This window comes from Apis florea, unplaced genomic scaffold (assembly GCF_048593485.1).
Source record: "Apis florea isolate Af1SG1 unplaced genomic scaffold, ASM4859348v1 contig_3158_pilon, whole genome shotgun sequence".
Taxonomy (NCBI): domain Eukaryota; kingdom Metazoa; phylum Arthropoda; class Insecta; order Hymenoptera; family Apidae; genus Apis; species Apis florea.
Genome location: NW_028256713.1, coordinates 7,046,513 through 7,066,519, shown reverse-complemented (window position 1 = coordinate 7,066,519; position 20,007 = coordinate 7,046,513). Strand labels below are relative to the sequence as shown.

General features: G+C 31.3%; 4 protein-coding genes and 1 long non-coding RNA gene across 11 annotated transcripts in view; 2 read left to right on the top strand and 3 right to left on the bottom strand.

Annotated features, from left to right (window-relative positions):
- The window catches only part of Traf4 (TNF receptor associated factor 4), a 30,725-nt gene extending 28,610 nt beyond the window's left edge, over window positions 1-2,115 (bottom strand). The window contains exons 1-2 of one of the 2 annotated variants that reach the window (XM_012493791.3): window positions 656-2,115; window positions 94-354 (exon numbers count right to left, since the gene is read on the bottom strand). The gene's annotated coding sequence lies outside the window, so the exon portion shown is untranslated. Of the gene's footprint in view, window positions 1-93; window positions 355-655 lie in introns of those variants that run through there. The other variant, XM_031920052.2, reaches the window with a different exon arrangement.
- Window positions 2,116-2,669: 554 nt separating this feature from the next.
- On the bottom strand, window positions 2,670-4,937 carry LOC100867341 (uncharacterized). Of its 2 annotated transcripts, XM_012493793.3 has the most exons (3): window positions 3,811-4,496; window positions 3,595-3,735; window positions 2,670-3,528 (listed from the first exon to the last, which is right to left on the bottom strand). In XM_012493793.3, exons 1-3 carry the CDS (start codon window positions 4,151-4,153, stop codon window positions 3,377-3,379), a joined length of 636 nt encoding a protein of 211 aa, XP_012349247.1. In that variant the 5' UTR covers window positions 4,154-4,496; the 3' UTR covers window positions 2,670-3,376. The 2 variants fall into 2 exon arrangements, with proteins under 2 accessions (XP_012349247.1, XP_012349246.1); XM_012493792.3 differs by having other exon boundaries at window positions 2,670-3,735; window positions 3,811-4,937.
- A 729-nt stretch (window positions 4,938-5,666) lies between these two features.
- LOC100865333 (RUS family member 1) lies at window positions 5,667-8,448 on the top strand. Its single transcript, XM_086909809.1, has 9 exons — window positions 5,667-5,957; window positions 6,021-6,178; window positions 6,284-6,444; window positions 6,526-6,718; window positions 6,782-6,897; window positions 7,016-7,212; window positions 7,287-7,546; window positions 7,606-7,792; window positions 7,861-8,448. The coding sequence occupies exons 1-9, from the start codon at window positions 5,888-5,890 to the stop codon at window positions 7,911-7,913; spliced, it is 1,395 nt and encodes a 464-aa protein (XP_086765935.1). The 5' UTR covers window positions 5,667-5,887; the 3' UTR covers window positions 7,914-8,448.
- Window positions 8,136-9,237, bottom strand: LOC100865569 (RWD domain-containing protein 4). Its single transcript, XM_003698653.4, has 4 exons — window positions 9,015-9,237; window positions 8,732-8,841; window positions 8,460-8,655; window positions 8,136-8,385 (listed from the first exon to the last, which is right to left on the bottom strand). The coding sequence occupies exons 1-4, from the start codon at window positions 9,117-9,119 to the stop codon at window positions 8,218-8,220; spliced, it is 579 nt and encodes a 192-aa protein (XP_003698701.1). The 5' UTR covers window positions 9,120-9,237; the 3' UTR covers window positions 8,136-8,217.
- Window positions 9,238-9,496: 259 nt separating this feature from the next.
- Window positions 9,497-19,125, top strand: LOC116415301 (uncharacterized). 5 transcript variants are annotated; one of them, XR_015292499.1, is made up of 7 exons: window positions 9,497-10,354; window positions 11,345-11,658; window positions 11,727-11,966; window positions 12,053-13,752; window positions 13,827-14,071; window positions 16,894-17,358; window positions 17,942-19,125. It is a non-coding gene; the product is annotated as an uncharacterized LOC116415301 (long non-coding RNA). The 5 variants fall into 5 exon arrangements; XR_015292498.1 differs by lacking the exons at window positions 16,894-17,358; window positions 17,942-19,125 and adding exons at window positions 10,459-10,638; window positions 15,788-16,685 and having other exon boundaries at window positions 9,503-10,354; window positions 13,827-15,716; XR_015292496.1 differs by lacking the exons at window positions 16,894-17,358; window positions 17,942-19,125 and adding an exon at window positions 15,788-16,685 and having other exon boundaries at window positions 13,827-15,716.
- Window positions 19,126-20,007: the final 882 nt, after the last annotated feature.

Sequence of the window (20,007 nt, the reverse complement as noted above, 5' to 3'; positions counted from 1 at the left end):
AAATTTTTAATTTTAATCTACCATAGATATAATAATAGAGAGAGTAGAATACTTGGTTGGTTTTATTAAGAAACTTGTGCAAGAATTACTCACCGGCTACGAAATCCAGATGACATTATAAAGCACTGAAGCCAACGATAAAGGAATCAGCTCCACGTGCAAACAGTCACTTTACAGTGAAGATTCACCTTTCGGCTTCGAGTTATTACACTAAACAAATCCTTCACTATCGCAACAACTCGCGAAATATCGAGCTCGAGACGTAAAACGGAAAAGGATCGTTCGGCACGCTTCCTCGAGATCAGCTATTCTAAATCTTCTATGCCATCCTTGTTCCACGATCTATTCTTCCTTCTTCTCAATCAGAACATGAAAAATAAAAAACATGGCTTATTAAACAATATCAATGATCCAACAGAAATTCTATTCCGATAGAAATTCAAATATAGATCCGAACTACGCTTCCTTTCAACAAAGATCACAATGGGTTTCGAGGATCGCGGTGGACCTTCAATACCTGTTATTATTCAAAATCTAAATAATAGGTCCCTTCGATTATTCTTTGGAAAAATTCGACAATGCACCAGGTAGCAGAAGAGGTAATAAAAAGAGATATCAAAGAAAGAAGAAATAGGATTATTTATACTAATCGAACCTTTCGATTCCAATGGTAATCCTGGAGAAATTGAATTATTCGTGGCCGCGGAGGACACTAATGATCGGGCGCCGGTTCGAGGCGTGAGTGTTATCAGCGGGAGAGGAAAAGCTCCGATAGTCCGGCCGTGGTGAACGACAGCGTAACATCGACTGCGTGTAGCGCACTCGGCGTGTTTCCAGGTGGAATGTGTGCGCTAGTAGGCACAAGCCAGAGAGTACACCGTGGCCGATGAAACGAGCGGAGAAACTAAAGTCCCATAGGATACACGCTTTGCTTCTATATGCTGTGTACACCTAGATAGTTATGAAGGCAGGTGCCGGCAGTCAGGTGAACGTGGCGGAACACAGGAAGTGCCAGAGACAGAGAGGCATTACAAAACTGTGGAATGGTGGGGACGGGGCAAAGGACGATAGAGGAAAGAAGAGAAAAGAGAGGAATACCGTGTGACTCGAGAAGTCGCGTGCCCCTTGTCGATAAAATTAATTTCCCTTCGTGAATCTGTTGTTTCGCGATTTTCAAATTCCTCGAAATGCCGTGTCAAGTGCTTAGAAATATCCCATAAGTTGTTCATTATGCATTACCATGCATTAACAATAACTTTCTATTCAGTAAACGCATTACAGACGCATTCAATTTATTCGCAGATGCGGTATTCAGACATTCTAATCTTTTTCTGTTTTATTTGAGAAACAAGGTTCAGGTATGAATATCATATACCTTTGAAATATACATAGCCCATTTTCTCGATACCGAAATTCTTAAAATTGTCTTTATCCTTCCATTTACATCATAAATAGCCAATGAAACAGTGATGATAATTCCTAGAATTATGAAGCACGCTTTAAACGTGATTAGTGACTAAATGATTGATTAATATACGATTCGACAAATATCTTTCTCTCTTTGTCTCATTAAAATCGACGAAAACGAATATGGGGATTGTTTCCACGAATCATTATTTTTTAAAAAGTAGAGCAAGGAATTTCAAGATGTCGTTGCGTTATCAATCCATTACCCCATCTCTCGGCCGCAACGAAACATAAGTACACAGCGTCGTATAGGACTGTGTTGTTATGCTACTTGCGACTCCAGGAATAGCTTGCAGGCATAGCCCCACCTTCGCGACCCACGTGCGTGTATGCGGTACGCCATATTTCCCGCATGCAACAGTGCACGTATGTGCAACACATCCGACAAAGTCGTTGACTGGAAAACGAGCACTGGGCCTAGGAAGGAACATGAGGAACAGCAGCGGCACGTTCTTTATACGCTCGTTTATTCGCACTTTTACTCGGTTCGTTTAAGTATAGCCAGTTTGTTTATCGATGCTTCTTGTTTTTAGGACCGAATATCTGTTATCCTCCTGATATCATTTTGAGACATCTTCGAGTTTTAAATTAGAATTTGTCCAATAACAATGAATATCATGGAATGTTTAATAAATAAAAAAAGAATATTTGAAATATGTTATTACACTATTACCTTGTTTCAATCTTGTTCTTAGAATAATAATATTCAATTCATTGATTATTGGATCATATAATTAGTAATATTACATATATATATATAACATAGTAGTTTTTTTAAATTTAATTAAAAAGAGGATCAAAATTAAAGATTACTCAATTTACTGCTTTCACCTAAAAAAAGATTATTTGTTTATTAACATTCATGAACATTTATAACGCTTGCATTTATACTTGAAAACAATTTTTTTTTCCTAGGAAAAACCGTTAAACGCATTACCAGTGCTGATTGTTCATTGCTTCAAATAAAAATGTAATATACGCAAGTCAGAGTTCCACTTTTTACATCGTAGAAAATGACATTATAAGTTCAATTTTTTTGTCAAATTTCCAATAGTCTTCAATACAATATGAATCCGTGCAAATCACGGAACAACATCTAAATTTACCTGATCGTCATTGAAATCGATTAATCATACAATATTGTACAATATTGAATTTGCAATTGTATTATAAGATACTTTAAAATTATGTACAGTCATAAATTATTTTTAATATTCTTTTTAATTTTTGAAATTAGAATATATCAATAACAAAAAAGAACAGCAAGAAAAAGAAAAAAGTATTAGAGAATTAAATTAAGGAAATGTTAAGTTAATTAATGTTACAAATGGAAAGTTTCAATATAAAAAGTATATAAAAATTAATAATATTAAGATATAAATATATCTTTTTCTATCTTATAAATGAACTTGATTCATTTCGATATAAATTAAAAACAAAGAATTTATTCGTGATCGTAATGTTATGTTTGAACTTTCGTGACTTCCGGTAGAATCCGCCTTTCCGGTGCCCCCATCTGCCAGCCCACGCACTCTAAGGTTTCTTTCAAATATTTCCGTTTCTTTCTCATTGGGCCGCTTCGAGTACCACCACATGGCAATATTTATTCTCGATCCTGGTTCAGATGGCAGTACAGTACAGTACTACGAAATGATATTTGATGTGTCAAAATAAGTTTTAAATGAATAAAATAAAAATTATATTTATATATATAAAAAATTATGGAATATCAATCTTCTTATTGCATCCTATGTTTCATACTTCATACGCCTTATTTTTCTTATTATAATTAAGTTCTTATGACGGTACTTATATATTATTCATAATATATTATTTCATTAATCTTAGAATTCATCAAAGAAATATGTATTGTATTTCTAATTGAACGTCAGTATATTTTCCTGATAATTTATGGGGACGGGGTGTGACGGAGTAATGAAGACCATTTTAATCCATCGGGAGTCGTTGGGATTTTCTTCGCAGATGAAACAATTTTTAATGTTTCAATATCCTCGTCTTGGATAACTGCCTTTTTCTGCACTTTATGCGGTGTATTTTTACCTAAACCATGATCATGCATTGATACTACATAGTCATTTAAAATTGGGTTAGAATCATAAAAATAACCTAAGTGCTTTAAAAGTTGATCTGGAAAATCTTGTGGCGCCGTTTTTTTTCTGTTAAATAATTTTCTCTTTTTTTTTGGAGATTTTTCTTCTGAAATTAATTTTGATATATCACCATCTGATACTTGAGAAGCTCTGCTTACTGAAAATTTTAATAGAAACAATTGTAGTGAATGAAATATATCTATTTTTAACAAAACGAGTAATTAATTTTTACCCAATATAATGTCAGGTTCTTTTAGAGCTGCTAAACGATTTTTTAATTCTTTCCATTTATTGCCAGAATTATTTTTAAACTTTTTAAAATATTTCATTAAATGAGGTTTCGTTTTTTTACTGAATAACTTTCTTATCCTTGATTTTAAAGTGATAGGTTTTTGTTCTGGTAAATGTTTATTCTCTTTCGTTTCTTTCGCAACAGATTGTTTGTTTTCCGTGATTTCTAATTCATTATTTTTTACGCGAGGCACCAAACTGCGTAGTTTTGCATGTAATTTCTCAATTTCATCAAGCTTCTCAAAAATTTCCTTCACATATTTTTCGGACATATTATACCTCATAAAATATGTAACATATTTGTCAATTCCAAAAATATATACATATCTATTTTAATATTTAATTAAAATACAAGAACAGATGAACTTCGCGCCAATCTGAATTTACTTCATTGTAATGTCACAAACATAACCTATAATTTCATCGTGAAATAATGTAAACATTTAATGTAACATAGAAGAAGAAATTAATTTTTTTCACTTCACAAGGCAAAATACATTATTATTGTAAGCATTTTCTTTTGAATATATAATATGCTGTTATATAAAAATATTAATAGAAATGTCAATGCATGTAAAACAATCAACGACAAATCGTTGTTACTCTCACGTCCAAGATGAAGAAATCAATTTAAATGATATTGCAAAAATTATAACTATCGTAAATGATAAAATTTTACAATTACGAGACGAAATCAGTGCTCTAAAAAATGTTAACCATGATAAAAAAAAGAAATTATTTAAAAAAAGTGAAAATGCTTGCAACATGTTTTTCAGTTTTGAAAATGATCTTAACACTTCTCAAAGTAATATAAAATTTGATAAATTTATTTTTTCGAAAAGATCAGATAGTCTTGCAAGTTTATTAAAAAATAATTTATTAAATAATTATAAAACAAAATATAAAAAAATTGATGATAAAACATCTAACTATGTAACAGATTTAAATAATCTTTTAACGAGTGAAAAATTACAAATAAGAGATTCAGAATTTATTTTTGAAAACATGGAAAAAGAAAGAAAGATGAAAATTTCTCAGGGAACTCAGTGTGACTTAACAATGGATCGTAAAAGGAAACGATCTTTTTTAAATTTTTTCAAGATAGAATCATATATGAAGGATAACAATGTTTTAAAACCAAATAAAAAAATAGAATTTTCATCGAAAACTAATATTTTTGTAACTTTAGATTCTGATGTAAACATAACAAAATTAACAAATACAGAAGAACAAAAGAATGATGAAAAATATCAGTTAGAAGATTTGACAAATAGTGAAAACAATATAACATGTGCAAAAGTTAATTACACGTGTAAATTAATTGAATCTGAAAAGAAAAAATCGCAAGAAAATAAAATTGAATCGAAAATGAAAAATGAATTGACTAACAATAAGTACAAAATAAATCTAACAGATAATACGGAAGATGAAAGTGAACTTTTTAAATATTCAATAAATCGAATGGGTGGTGGCGCAGAAGTTCGTGGAAATAATTTCATTTCAGATTTCCATAATAAAATACAAAAAATTAATTTATTAAAGAATTCAAAATTTGATGCAAAAAATGTAAAAAGAAGATTGGATGCATGCATAAACGAATTAAATGAAATAATCGAAGATGCTTCTTTAATTTTTTCAAATACGCAGTGCAATATCATAGAAAAATTATAAAAATAAAATATGAAAAATATTTGAATAAATAAAAAGAAATTTTCCATTTTATAAAATTTCTAAATTGAAACATCATATATTCTCTTGTTAAAAGAAAAAAAAAGAAAAGAGAACTCTATTTTCGTCATCTTTTTTCATATATTCTTGTATATTAGTAAACCCTTTTTTGAAAAATATTTAATTATGAAATTTTCGTGATATATTTTTCGTAAAATATTAGGGAATTTTGTTGCATTTGTAGTGCAAGTGTAATCGCGCGTGGATATAACAACGACTATGATCGTTAATAAAAGTGCGTATGTTATCATACTTCAAATTAAACCAAAGTAACCTCAGTGCACTTCGAGATGCATGAGCGATTATTATTCACTGAGGCTTACGGGAGTGAGAAAGATAGATTTTTCGTCAAATCAAAAGGTATCTGTATTCTGACATATCAAACATTACTATTAGTTTACCTAACCTATTTAACTTCTATAGACGAGCAATCGATAACTGAACTGTTATCAGACACAACTAGAACGAAGTCTTTTTATTCCGGTTTAATATCGATTATAAAAGAAGTATTTTTACCTCAAGGATTTCCTGATAGCGTTCATCCCGATTATACTTCTTATCAAATATGGGATACAGTTCAGGTTAGTTTACATAGAAAGATACAAAATTTATTTGCAATATTATGAATGAAACTATTGTTTTTAAATGAAATTTAATCCGTATTACTATTTTTTAATTTGTTATAGGCATTTGCAAGTACCATAATGGGAACTCTCACAACACATTCTATTATGCAAGGAGTAGGTGTAGGTGAAGCTGCAGCAACTCCATTAGCAGCAGCAATAACATGGATATTAAAAGATGGAACTGGAATGGTTGGTCGAATTATGTTTGCATGGTGGAACGGGTAAATAAAATCATATGATGAAATGATTATAATACTTGTAATTAATTTTTATAAAAGTAACAGTTGTTTTTCATTCATTAGGACAGATTTAGATGGACAATGTAAAAAATGGAGACTTTTTGCTGATATTCTTAATGATTTAGCAATGGGATTAGAATTACTTTTACCTTATTTTTCTTCTTATTCTCTTGGAATATTATGTATTTCTACAGCAATGAAATCAATTGTTGGTGTTGCTGGTGGAGCAACAAGAGCAGCACTTACACAACATCAGGTAAAAAAAAAAAAAAAATTTAAAAACAGATTTATTTAATTATAATATTGAATTATATTATAGGCATTACAAAATAATTTGGCAGATGTATCAGCTAAAGATGGAAGTCAAGAAACATGTGTAAATTTAATAGCATCTTTTGTTGGTATTTTAATACTTTCAATCTTTCATAATGGCCAGTAAGTATTTTATAACAAATATTTGTTGTTTTTGAAATAAGTGAATTTAATTTTATAATAAACGTGTTAGCAATATTGTTAATGTATCTATAGCATGTATCTATATATCTGCATGTAGATATATAATGGAACTCTATCTCTTCCTCGTGATAATACATCTTTATGCAAATTATTCGGCGGTAAAAGCATTATGCTTAAATTCTTTAAATGAAGATCGTTTAGCTTTAATTGTAAAAAGTTATATTTCGAATGAAGTTATTCCAAAACCAGAAGAAGTTAACAAAAAGGAATCAGTATTATTATTAACAAAACCTAGTAAGAATGTTTGATTTCAATTTAAAATATTAAATTGATACAGATTATTACTTCTATTAATAATTTTTTTGCAGCAATGAACATATGTGGATTTAATATAAAAATAGGTGTCTCTCTTGCAGCTCTTATAAAAAAAGACTTAATTTTAACAAGTGACACTGAGCTTTCATTGAAACTCTTTTTAGATAGAAAATATTTGATTTCTATTGATGTACAAAATAAAACTATTTTTATATGCCTTAAAAAAGACGCGCAACCATATGATGTCTTGGAAGCATATTTTCATGCTTGTCTTTGCGGCTTATTTATTTGTATGTCTTTGAAAGTGCCACTTGTAAGTAAGTCATATAAATACATTTGTATGTTTATATTTCTAGCATTATGTTTTTTTAGGATGTTTTCTTAAAACCTGAAGTAAGTGATTTGTCGTATCCCTTGATGCGACTTTATGTACTTAATAAAAAATATTCAACTACAAACAATGGCATACAATCATCAAAAGCTATAGAGAGTATTTATGCTACGAATTTATTGATTTCTAATGAATTTAAAGCATTTATTAGTGATCTTGAAAATAAAGGTAAATAATTTTGCTATTATGATAGAAGTTTAGGATTTCTTTTATTCATATAAATATTAATTTTTTAGGATGGAAAACAGAAACTAATTTATTACCAGTAGCAGGATGGAGATTTTTATAAAAAATTATAAACTGGTAAAAAAAAAAAAAAAAAAACAGCATGAACATTGGAAATTAAAATATTGTTGTTCCTTATTATTTACCTTGATAAAATTTTATAATTGTTAATTATTTAAGCAATTTTATTTGCATATCTTGTAACTATTTGTTGGAAATGAGATAAAATTGTTTATAAATATTTTCTTACAAATTTATCACAGGTGATTATATTATTAGTAAAATCTATATGGAAACCAGTTTATTTCTAATAATTTATAAAAATATAATACGCCTTTAACCTGTACAAATATTTCAATGAAGTTGAACTATGACTCTTGCTCTTGTTTAGGGCCAGTCTGTGATAAATGTTTTACTATATCCACCCAATCCCATCCTCGTGGTTTTTCTCCTTTTCCATCTGCTTTATTCCATTGTCTGCGCTTTTGAGCTTTAGTTAGATGTTCTTTCTTTGGCTTCTTTGTTGTTTCTTCCAGCTTGACATAACAGAATAGATTCTCTTATATATGTATTTTAAATAAATTTATGATTTGATATAATTATTTCTTACCTTTTGATGTTCATCTGCTATTTTAAGTTGGCTAATTTGTGAGTTTAAATCAACAACAGTGTCTGGTTGTGCTGAGATTAATTCGGTAAAATGTTCTTGTACCGATTGAAATAATGTGTAAGTCATAGCACTTCCTAACCATTGATCAGCTTCTGCTTTCAGATGTTGAACCACTTTATCTTTTACCTCTTGCACACTGTATTCCAATCATTCACCTTTAATAAAAGCAACAGAATGCAAGGATAGTCAAATAACAACATAGTTGGACTTACATATGCTTGTTATAAAAGGTATTCATATTAATAGTAGGTCTTTCTGATGGATATGTTGTGCTCCATGAAATTTCCAATAGAAATGATTTCATATCATTGTCCTCTCCATACTGTATATAAAATCAGTGTTATATATATATATAAAGATTTTAATAAAGTTCGAATAAATATAATTTAATCATGAATATTGATTAATTTTAAAATTATTATTATTATATTACATAATACAAAAGAATAAATAAATATATAATGAAAAATTTTTATACTTTTATGAAGGACAAACCTTATATTGAAATGTAGTAGGTGTCAACTGTTTAAAAGCTGGATCTCCATCATATATCGAAAGAAGTACTTCTCTTTCCTCTTCTTGAAGTTCGGCATCGCTCATTTCCTTTTTCCAGTATTAGATTTTGACACTTTAATTTTTTTTAATGCATGCAGTTCATGCGTTACTTTGAGGTTAGAAAAACAGCCATATATATATATATATATATATATATATATATATAGTTGCTAATCGATTGTGTTACCTCGATCATGTCATGCGCATCACATCTCGATTATTATTATCATGATTTAATTTATAATTTAAGAATTATTTATTTCAAAAGTTAAATAAAATAAATCCTTTTTTTTATTTTTAAATAAATTTGTTATATATCTTAATATAAATAAAAATACATTATAATATTTTAATGTTAAGCTTAAGGATAAGGAGGACAATGATCTTAACAACAAAATTAAATGATTACTTCTTTATATACCAGATGACGCCACATTTCTGTTACATTAGTTTTCTATTAAATTATATCGATGAAACAAAAAATAACAAAGGATTAAAATTTAAAAATTTTAAAACTAATCTTTACTAAAGTTTTTTAAATCTAGTAAAAGTGAAATGAATAAAAAGTAATAAACATAGATTAAGCAAGAATGAAAAAGATAATTTGATGGAAGAAAAATAAAGTGCAGTAAATGAAATGTACTATCCAAGTCATTTTGAATCTGTCACATAGACAAATCATTTCTGACAATATTGTTTGTTGATTCGTGAACAATTTGTTTAGTCACATATCATTACGATAAATAATAGAATGTGTAAAAGAGAAATAAAGCGAAAAGTGGTTAAAGAAAAACAACGGAGAAAAATTAATGAGAAAAAAATCTACATATTAAGTGAATAGTGAATCATGGATTAATGTGAATTTTTACTTAACGAACCCTAACCCCATATTTATGTGAACATCAGTTCCTGATCCTGTACTATTTCGTTATTTAAATTTCATCGAGGAACGTTGTATTGGAAATCGAAGGATGTATCAACTATAACAACGTATCATCGATTTCCTGTCAGACGAATTTTTCATTCTTGCTTCACGCGATGTGCTACTGATAGCTTCTTTTTTCTGCTCGAAATATATTTGTATTAATTTTTCTTCAATATTGGCGTTTTCGTAATCTAAAGATATACTTTATTTATATTTATATATTTTACAAACAAATGTCGCAAAATAACTTTAATGAAGATGCCATGTTAGATTATTACAAATTAGAGTTAACAGCAGACATTTTGGAAAATGTCGTGATTTTAATTCTCTCAATTTCAATTGGATCAGATGTGAGGTAAATAGCAATATTTTAATTTTTTGAATAAAAAAAATAAAAAAATAACAAGAAATTGAAATTAATTTTTTGATATAAAATATTATTACATGCAATTCGTTAAGCATATATCAAGATCTTGAGTAATTTCATTCTATCCTGAAAATGATTCGATTACCAAGAACTCAGTGGGTGATAACAATCTACAATTTGTTATTTAAGCAAATCGATGGTCGATCGGTTAAGACAAACGAGCTTATAGATTGCGTTCGTTTCGCAAACACGCGTCGAGACACGTGGCGAACGTAAGTCATGCCAACCCTCTCGCCGTTCACCGCAAAGGAGATTTCGTCGAATTCATCGATGATTCCCTGAAATTTCTGAGATTATATTGCCTGTACGCATCTGTATTTCGCAGTAGACGCGTGTACGGGATGATTCTCTTCTACGAATTCAGCCTGCATGACATTCTCGACGAAATGTTCCGTCTGTCCATTATTCATTGCGATCACTGAAAGTGTGCACGCACATTTCGTGCTTGAATTTTTCTTTTGTCCGGGTATGCTTGTATCCAATTCGATTCAATTTGAACTTTCGTATTTTTTCTCAACTTGAGAAAAAGAGAGAATAGTTTAAAAAATAGTTTAAAATGATAAAAAATTTAAAAATTTATAAATAGCCTTTGTAAACTTTGATGAATTTATTTCATTCTTTTAATTTGAAATGTAAATGAATATATTATGTAAATCTATCTAAAATTTATTTCAATATATTGTAAAATAGATTTATTTCCAAATTTTTTATTAATAAATCTTTAATAATATAGTAAAAGAGAAACTCAGTCTATAAAATAATGAAATTATTAAAAAGCAAACATAAATTTTATATTTTTATATCTGATATAAAAATATGAATTAGATTATATCTTATAAAAAAATAAATTAAAAATTATTAACAACTATTATTAAGTTATCAACTATTATAAGTTAATTAATTTTTATTTTTCTTTAGTTTCAGAATTTTATTTTACTTTACACTGGAAAACTGTACCACTTGCACAACTAGGATTAATAATTTGGTCAATGACAATCTTCCTATTATGTTACATCGGCTTCAAACTTTATAATGAAACCTTTCGTTTAAATGAACTTCGGCATATAGTAATCGCCTTATCTCACTAACAAGGGTTCCCTATAACTTTCGTTCAACACTATCTATCGACACAAATGAAGTTAGATTTCAATCAGGATCATTTCATGGAACGTTTGTAACGAGCTTCCCCACTCTCTGTGGATAAAGACAATTATAATCGCGAGAAGAAAAAGGTAAGGGTGGCGCCGTAGTGTCGCGAGTGTATCGATCACAAAGAATTGCCTAGGTACCTGTGATTCAGAGCAGCGGCCTGCCTCCCTCGGCTTGTAAGTGCTTGTACGTGGCCGGCCCTTTCTCTAGTTCGAGCACGAGGAGCCTCATGAAACATGGATCGAGAGTCGCCCTGGAAGGAGTTGCGGGAAAGAAGCCGACCGCCTGCCGTGCGCTTGCCGATCATCGGCGATAGTGATGGGATTAATACCCTCACGCACGGTATCGAAAATCCGATCAAACAAACTATATGTTGCTGTTGAAATCATGAGTAAGTATGGTATCGTTATTTAAATGAAAACGATACTTTGATGAGATATTGTGATGTAAAAATATACAACGATTGTTATTGTATAGGATGAAACGAAGAAGTTAAAGAAAATTATGAAAATATAGAATAGACATATGAATTGAAGATACGTGTTCAGAAATATTCGCTATAAGAGTATGGAAATTGAGAAAAGAAATTTCAGAAGTAGAAATTGAAGTGTATATGAATTTACATATACAAGAATGGATAGAAAATTTTTGAAACGCGAAAGAATGGAAATTTTGGAATTTTAACAATGAAGACTTAGAAACTATTGCAAACTGCTTGCGTCTAAACGTTACAGCGAATGATTTCGCGATCAGTCCCATCACTAATCACCTATGTGACTACGCGGTTACTTTTCAAGCGGCTGTGCAAGAAGAGCTTCCTGGCGCTGTTGATTCACGGAAATTAGTGCCACCGCGGTGCGTGCTCTGAACATTACTTTGTAACTCGATATGCATTATGTAAAACCGGCGACTACCGCGTCGTAATTGTATCGTTTTGATAAGTAAGCTCGCACGCTTGTTTCCTCATCTCCGATTTTGTGATTTCACTTTATTTTTTGCGTTCATCTCCTGTCTTTTCTGCTTTCGATTCCACGTGATTCATTTCGATCGATTATTCGTTTCAGAAATTTTTTTTAAAAATTTATAATTAATTTATAACATAAGATAGAAAATCTCCTTTTGTAGGAGTGTAATAATCATTGAATTTTAATAGATTATCAATCAGAATTGGTCAACCATGACATTACAATTAATTTATAGTGGATGCTTGGATTTAGAGTGCATTAGAGATCGAATAGTGCAAAAGGTTTAACTCAATACATAACGAAAACTACGGCACAGTAATCGCGTCTGTATTTAGTGCGTTCTAGTACTAGGAAACTCACTTACGAACACATGTGATTGGAGATTACCGTAATCATCCCGTGATTATTTCACCGGATTAACTCTTCTGTTGAATGGTTGGCCAGTTACTGTACACGAATCTGTGAGATGTATTTAAAATGCATTTGTAAAACAATATAAATGCAAACGTTATTAAGAGATTGAAGTTATAATTCAAACTTTTGAAATTTAATCAAGGAAAGAAGTTTAATTATTTTAGAATAATTAAATATTTCTTTATTAAATTATTTGAGATATTATTTCATTCTGTTACTTTATAAATTATATAATAAATATTTCGAGAAGACAAAGGGAGATGGGAAAACAAAGGAGTACGAAGATTCTACGCGAATCAAAGGGAAATATTTGTCATGGATGATATATGTGGTTGATGATCGAAATCGGAGAGACAGGTCGCAGATTAAAAGGGTAAATAGAAAAGGCACGGCCTCTCTGCTTGATTGCACGGTTCGTGAAGAGAGATATTTGTCTTGGAGATGAAATATGTGCGATGCAATTAGACCGGAACGTCAGGAACTAGCTGTATGAAGAAGCAAACAGATGTCTTAAGAAATCTGTCATCTAATCGAAAAAGATAAATCGTATTTAGAATGTGAAGAGAATATGAAAATTGATAAAATACATTTTATAAAGTAACATACTAAGACGTTTGGATTTTTATAATTACTTAATACTTTCAGAGCACTCTGCCTAATATGAAAATCATCTATAGATATAATCACTATCAAAAGAATTTCCAATTTTATTAACTGAAATGTAATATTTTCACACGAATATTATACAAATAAGGATACAATAAGGTATTGAGAAATTGAACGATCAAGATCTTAATGGTATTTATTTGTCAAAAGTATACATATTCGACTCTCAATAATTTTCTAACCATTCAACAATGTTCTGATTTCAGGTTCCTCAAATTTCCAATGGAAACTTTAAACCATCATTCATGGCTTAAACCTTCGCCCTCGGCTGCGTTAATTCTCAAGTATTATCAATTCAAGAGCAGCTTCAGAGGCACTCGACGCGTCATCAATAAACGATTATCCCCGTTTGGATCTATCTCATCCTAGGATCCTTGTCTTGTCGATCGTCCGCGTGGATCCCATCGATCATCTTCGACGGCGATTCAGGTTGGACGAAACCTGAAAAAAGGTGAATACACATGTAGAAAAAGGAGCGGAAAGGAAGAAATTGATCCTGCCTGTTGAATCCTCGACTTACAAAATACTCGATACTCAGAGGAGGTCGGCTTTCGTTCGTCGGCTCTATCTTCATGCGAAACCATGGAAGAGGCAGGTGGCTCTGCGGCCATAAATGGGTGATGGACGACGTAACGATCTCTTCACTCTCTCGTATGAACGTCACAATTAGCCATCTACGTAGACATGGCTACGAACTAACAAACGGACCGAACAAACTGTCCTGTCTATCTGTTTGTCTATCGGATCTGTCGCTGGCGCGGCCAGCAGGAATTGCGTTCGTTCAATTAACGATAGACTCGATTAACTGTATTCCCTCCGGTGGTGAGCTGGTGCGAATATAAATTAGCGACTTCGATCGATTGTTTTGCCGTAGGTCCGGGAGAGATCGAGAAAGCAGGTGGCGACCGATCGCACGCATCCGGACTTTGAATCGCCGATTTCGAGTACTCAGATTTTGGGAGTAGAAATTTGATTGATTGTTGGATGAGAAGGATGAGAATTGGAGTGTAAGAATAATTTCATTTGTTTGAAATTATACGAAATTATACGGAAAGGAATTTATATATTGGAAGTTTATTCAATCTTTTCACTTGTATAAAGCAGAATGAGAGATTTTAATAGAATTCTACTGTAATATTTCAAGAAATATTCATTTGTTTCTTTCATGCGACAATTCTTTCACGTCTTTAGTAGACATTTTTTAAGTTTAAAGGAAAAAGAAGTAACTCGGTAAGTTTTCAGCCAAGATCGTAAAGTGAAGTTTTCTTCACTGTGAATTCCACAATTAGTTTTATTCAGTGAAAAATACCCAGCTTGACGCCATGGTCAAGAACCTAATTACCTGATTCTGAAAGAAGCTTCACCTCGAAAATTGAAGTTTCTAAACTACTACGTGTTAACATTATCAACAAAGTTGGTCACACTACAGTGAAAACTTTTCTATTTTCATCAAATTGCTCTTTGATTTCTCGCGATCTTGCAGAAATCTTGTTGCCACGAAAATTAGGCTATACTTTTAAACGCTAAAGAAGAAAGATTATCCTCTGGATCCGATTTTTCCGGAAAAAATCGAAATTGAGCTAGAGCATTTATAATTGAATGATAAAAATAAAAAAAGAAAAAAATAGGGGGAGAAAAAATATTAAAAAAAAAAAAAAAAAAAAAAAAATAGAAAATGAAAGAGAATAAAACGTATTCACTTTTGACGAACTGAAATTTCGAGTAACGCCACGTGCTTTTGGTTCTGCACTTTTGACATTTCACGAGCTTTTCACCAACAGACAGCGATTTTCAATGGAATTGTCCTACGGAAAGAGAAACTTCAAAGGGAATGGTATTCGCAAATTGAGCGGAGTCAGTCAGAATACCTTTTTGTAGTTTCGTAAATGCAAAATTCGACACACGGCCGCACAATGGGTGGACAGAAAAGAGAATGAAAGAGGTGGAAAGAAAAAAGCAAGCAAAATGAAGATTGCAGTTACTTATACATGTCATTGAGAATTATTACTTCTTTATTATTATTTCTTTCCCTTTCTTAAGAGATACTAAATACAAATGAAAGATAAAATATGGAAAAGGATAATTCAGGAGTGGTAGTAAGTAAAAAACGTATACATTTCAAAGAAATTACACGTAGAAACGAAAAGTAAAATCGTTCAATTTTCAGGTTTCAAAATTACGCAACGATCCAAACAAAAAAGGGAAAGAGAAATGTAGGAATTTCCTAGAAGAACCCCATCACAATCGAATTTCCTTTGCATCAATATTCGAAGGACTGTCTTCTTCGAGAGAATTGCTCCAATAAAATCCACGCGTATTCGTGAAAGTCGCTTCCTCTCTTTGAGCTTTTCGCGTAGAGGAGAGCATAGAGTTCCATCTGCTCGATGGTGAATAAAAATGAAAGGATTGTTCTTCGATGCTGTTTGATCGAGTCTCGCACGCATTTCTTCGCTCGTCGCCGAGTCTCAATAGTAACGCGCGCGTCTCTAGCTGTCCAGATTCGTCGAAGAAACATAAATAGACTTGTTCGTGGCACGCTTTTGCTCGTGTCCCGTGTGCACAAGTAATCATTGATTCGATTTTCTTGTTGGCCCTGTTACACACTTTTTCCGGATCGACACGAAACCCACGCTAGTATCAAAGCTTAATCGAAAGTGCGTCCCTATGTTCGATTCAACTGCAGTTCTTCTTCTTCTTTTTTTTGTTTTTTTTTTCGATGAACAAGGAACAAGGCGTGAGCAAGTTTTTCACGCCATTTCGAAGAACAGTGCTGTAGATTGTAGTACTCAGAGATTGAATTATTTACAGACCCGATCGGTTTGCTCCTGCCATCCGGAGAGTGTTTGATTCCATTTGTTAAAGTGAAGTCAATAACGTTGGTATTGAAATATTACAACGACTATAATAATTTTATGCCATTATAATAGAGAGGGATGTTGAATGAAATTGTTAAAAATTGGAGATGTTTGAAAAATTTTGATCATTTCATTGGGAATTATTATTAAATTCTAATTATTGTTAAATAATAATAGATAGAAATTGTTAAGGAATATGGATATAATGGAATATGGATGTAAATGATAATTCTTTATTATTTTTATTTCTTGAAATATGTATAATATAAAATATACATATAATTATAGAATATTTTTAAAAGGAAATCATGTGAAAAAATATTGAAAGTTTACATGTTTAATTTAAATTATTCAATTTCAAATTTCAAGCATTTAATTCCTTCTTCATTATAATTAAAGTTTCTTTCCCTTTAATCAGAGATTAGCCATCGGATCGTAAAGTTCTTGGACCACAATATCCCTTCAGAAGACGTCGTTAACCTCCTGTTTCGGTTTATCGTCGACAGAAGGCATAGGACGAATCAGCTTTGATCCTGGGCAGGTTCCACGCGATTCCTGTCGGAGCCTTGGGCGATAGAGCACACCGTGGCTGCATCGTCAGAAAATTTCATGGGGTTAGCACGATGTCCGATAGCAGAGATTGCGTAATAGAGATCACTTGGCAGAGGATCTGATCAAAGTTGAATCTCATTGGCTTTCGTTTCGGTGGTACAAACGAAGGAACTGCCTTATCTCTGTTATGGAAGTCCTATAGATAGAAGAGATAAGGGATACAGAATAAAGATACAAATTTTTGAGGAGTAACGATATTGACCGTGTGTAGATAGTATTAAGATTTTTGAACTCTCTTAAACGTGATAATTGGATAATTTTGATAATAATGGTAAATATCTTTTTATTTGATTTCTATTTTATTTTTACTTTATTCTATATTTCTAAATTTGTATAAATGCTAAAACAATTTTACAATCATGAAGAAGTAAAATTTTATTAACGTTTTTTATTTACTTGAAAATAAATCAGATTATAAATTAAAAGGTGCGAATGAACTCTAATGGCAGTGTTTAACTTGTAGCTTTTTACAATATAATCCTAATATTTTAATATCAAAGAGAAGGTAGTTTGTTTCATTTAAATTTCATAGAATTTAAAATATCTTATTTTCATTCTAATTGATTTGAGAATTATAGTAAAATTTATTAAAGCGATTGAATAAGTAAGGATGAAATGCTTCAAAAGCAAATAGTAATAAATTAATTATTATATATGTAATAATATTGATAGCCAAATATATTTAATCATAATTTATGCCATTATATAATCTGGTTTACTTATGAATATTTATTAGTAAAATTATATTTATCCTTTCTTTAACATTTATATATAGAAAAGTGTAAAATAGAATAGACATACATAATGAAAGAGAAATAAAAGATTAATTTTACGATTTATCATTGAATATCTAGATTGTATGGATCGAATCTAACGTGCGAAAGGAGTGAATTCTCAAAATTGTTAACGAAAGCAGTTACGTGGGAAAGAAGCAGGTGCTCAGATTTCCAGCAGAGGACTAGATTTTATAGAAGACGCTGCATAGATCAAGGATATTTTCATTTTTCATCAACCACCAGTTGCCCGTTTGTGTTCTCTCGCTCCTCGATTATACATTTTGCTACATGACTTAAAACCTGGCCAGAGGTTGTTCCAGTTACGCTTTAATAATGATAATATTTCCTGAGCACCGTGTACCGTGTCATGTATCATGAGAAGCCGAGATTTTTTTCGCGTTAAAACATATTATATTTTAAAAATTAATTAAAACGGTGGATACGAGTTGATCGTTGAATCATTTGGAATATTATTGGAATATTATTGGAGGAGGAAGATACAATGAAAAAGGAAAATTTCGAGATCTATTTGGAAAGAACGTGAAATTTCATGCGCAATTTCATACTCGAAAGAAAACAGAGTAAACAGAAAATCGTATTACCAAGTAAAATGATTTTGAAACGGAATAACGTTCTCTATTGAGATGCGGAAATACCGTACAAATAACCGAGATGTTTGCATAGGATGGGGACACCGGGCGAAACTCATCTTTTCAGATGTTTCCCAGTACACCGATAGTCGTGGTCGAGAGGAATGAATTAAAAAAGAAACCATAGAGACAGGCTGAGAGAGAGAGAGAGAAAGAGAGTGAAAAAGAAAAGGAAAGGAAAGAAAAGTAAGAACCTGTGGGAAGAAGACAACAAACGTCTATTCATATCTTCGAACGATGAATTGAATTTGAGTTGCGCAACATAAAGATTGCAATAAAATAACGAAGATTTTAATTGTTTCCTTAATTTAAAATGTCAGTGGCAATATTACCGTGCTAAATTTAATAATATAAATATTATCTATATATATATATATATTTATGAACAATTTTTCTTTTACATTAAAAAAATTAAAACATTCCCATAATTTGAGAAATAGAAAATTAATAATCAAAGAGTTCTATATTTTTATACCATCATTGATTTCAAGGAGATTAAAAACGAAGTGATTACTTATATAATATTAAATCGAAGAAAATTGTAATAATTGCGAAAAGAATTTTCATAATAATTCATAAATAAAAAAAAGTACACGAATAAAAACGTGTTAATATAAATTATAGTGAGTATATTTTTTAACATATCCAATTTATAAACGTGGCAATAAATCCAAAATCCATGCAGCAAATTTTAAAGCTTTTTCATAAACCGACTTCTTACATCACAGAGAACGCATCCTCGCACCTAGAAGTATGTTTGCAAAGGGACAGAGGAAGGTGCATCCTACGCGGAGGTGGCTGAAGATAAGGAGAGAAGGGACACAGGCGGGGGTCCGAGAGGCGGGGGAGAAGAAAAACGAAAAGCAGGAAGAGGACACCGCCGCAGTGAGAGGCGGAGGAGGCTGGCCATACCGAGGAGGGCAGAGTGCGTTTAAGCGTCCGCTGGACGAGGAGGAAACGAACGTAGGATGATAAGAAAAAGAAAAAGTTAGGAGGTGAACAAAAGGTAGTGGTCCGAGAGGTGAGCAAGTGCATCATATCCGGGAGAGAAGGAATAAATTCGGCAACGATGCTTGCTTATCGATGAACAAAATCGGAGAACGGAGAGATAGAATAGATCTGGGTAATTTTTGCTTAATAATACAATTTTTTATACGAGTTTTTTAAACGAGTGTTTGAATAAATTTGAAATGGTAAAATAATTAAAGAAGAAAGTATTAATTTAGATTCGTTAGAAGAAAAATTTTAACAATACGTTGATTGATACGTTTTACAGATAGAAGAAGAAAAAGAAGAAGAAGAAGAAGGAGGAAATGCTTTATTAGAAATTTAAATTTGGACGATTGGAAGTTAGGATCGTTAATCCAATGAAAGTTCAACTTTTGCCAATAATCGTGAGTCAACGATAATACATGTGACACGTTGATGAACGTCACGATAAACCACTTTGTCACAGTGCTTGATTACTTTCATTTTTCAAATGTTGCTTCATTC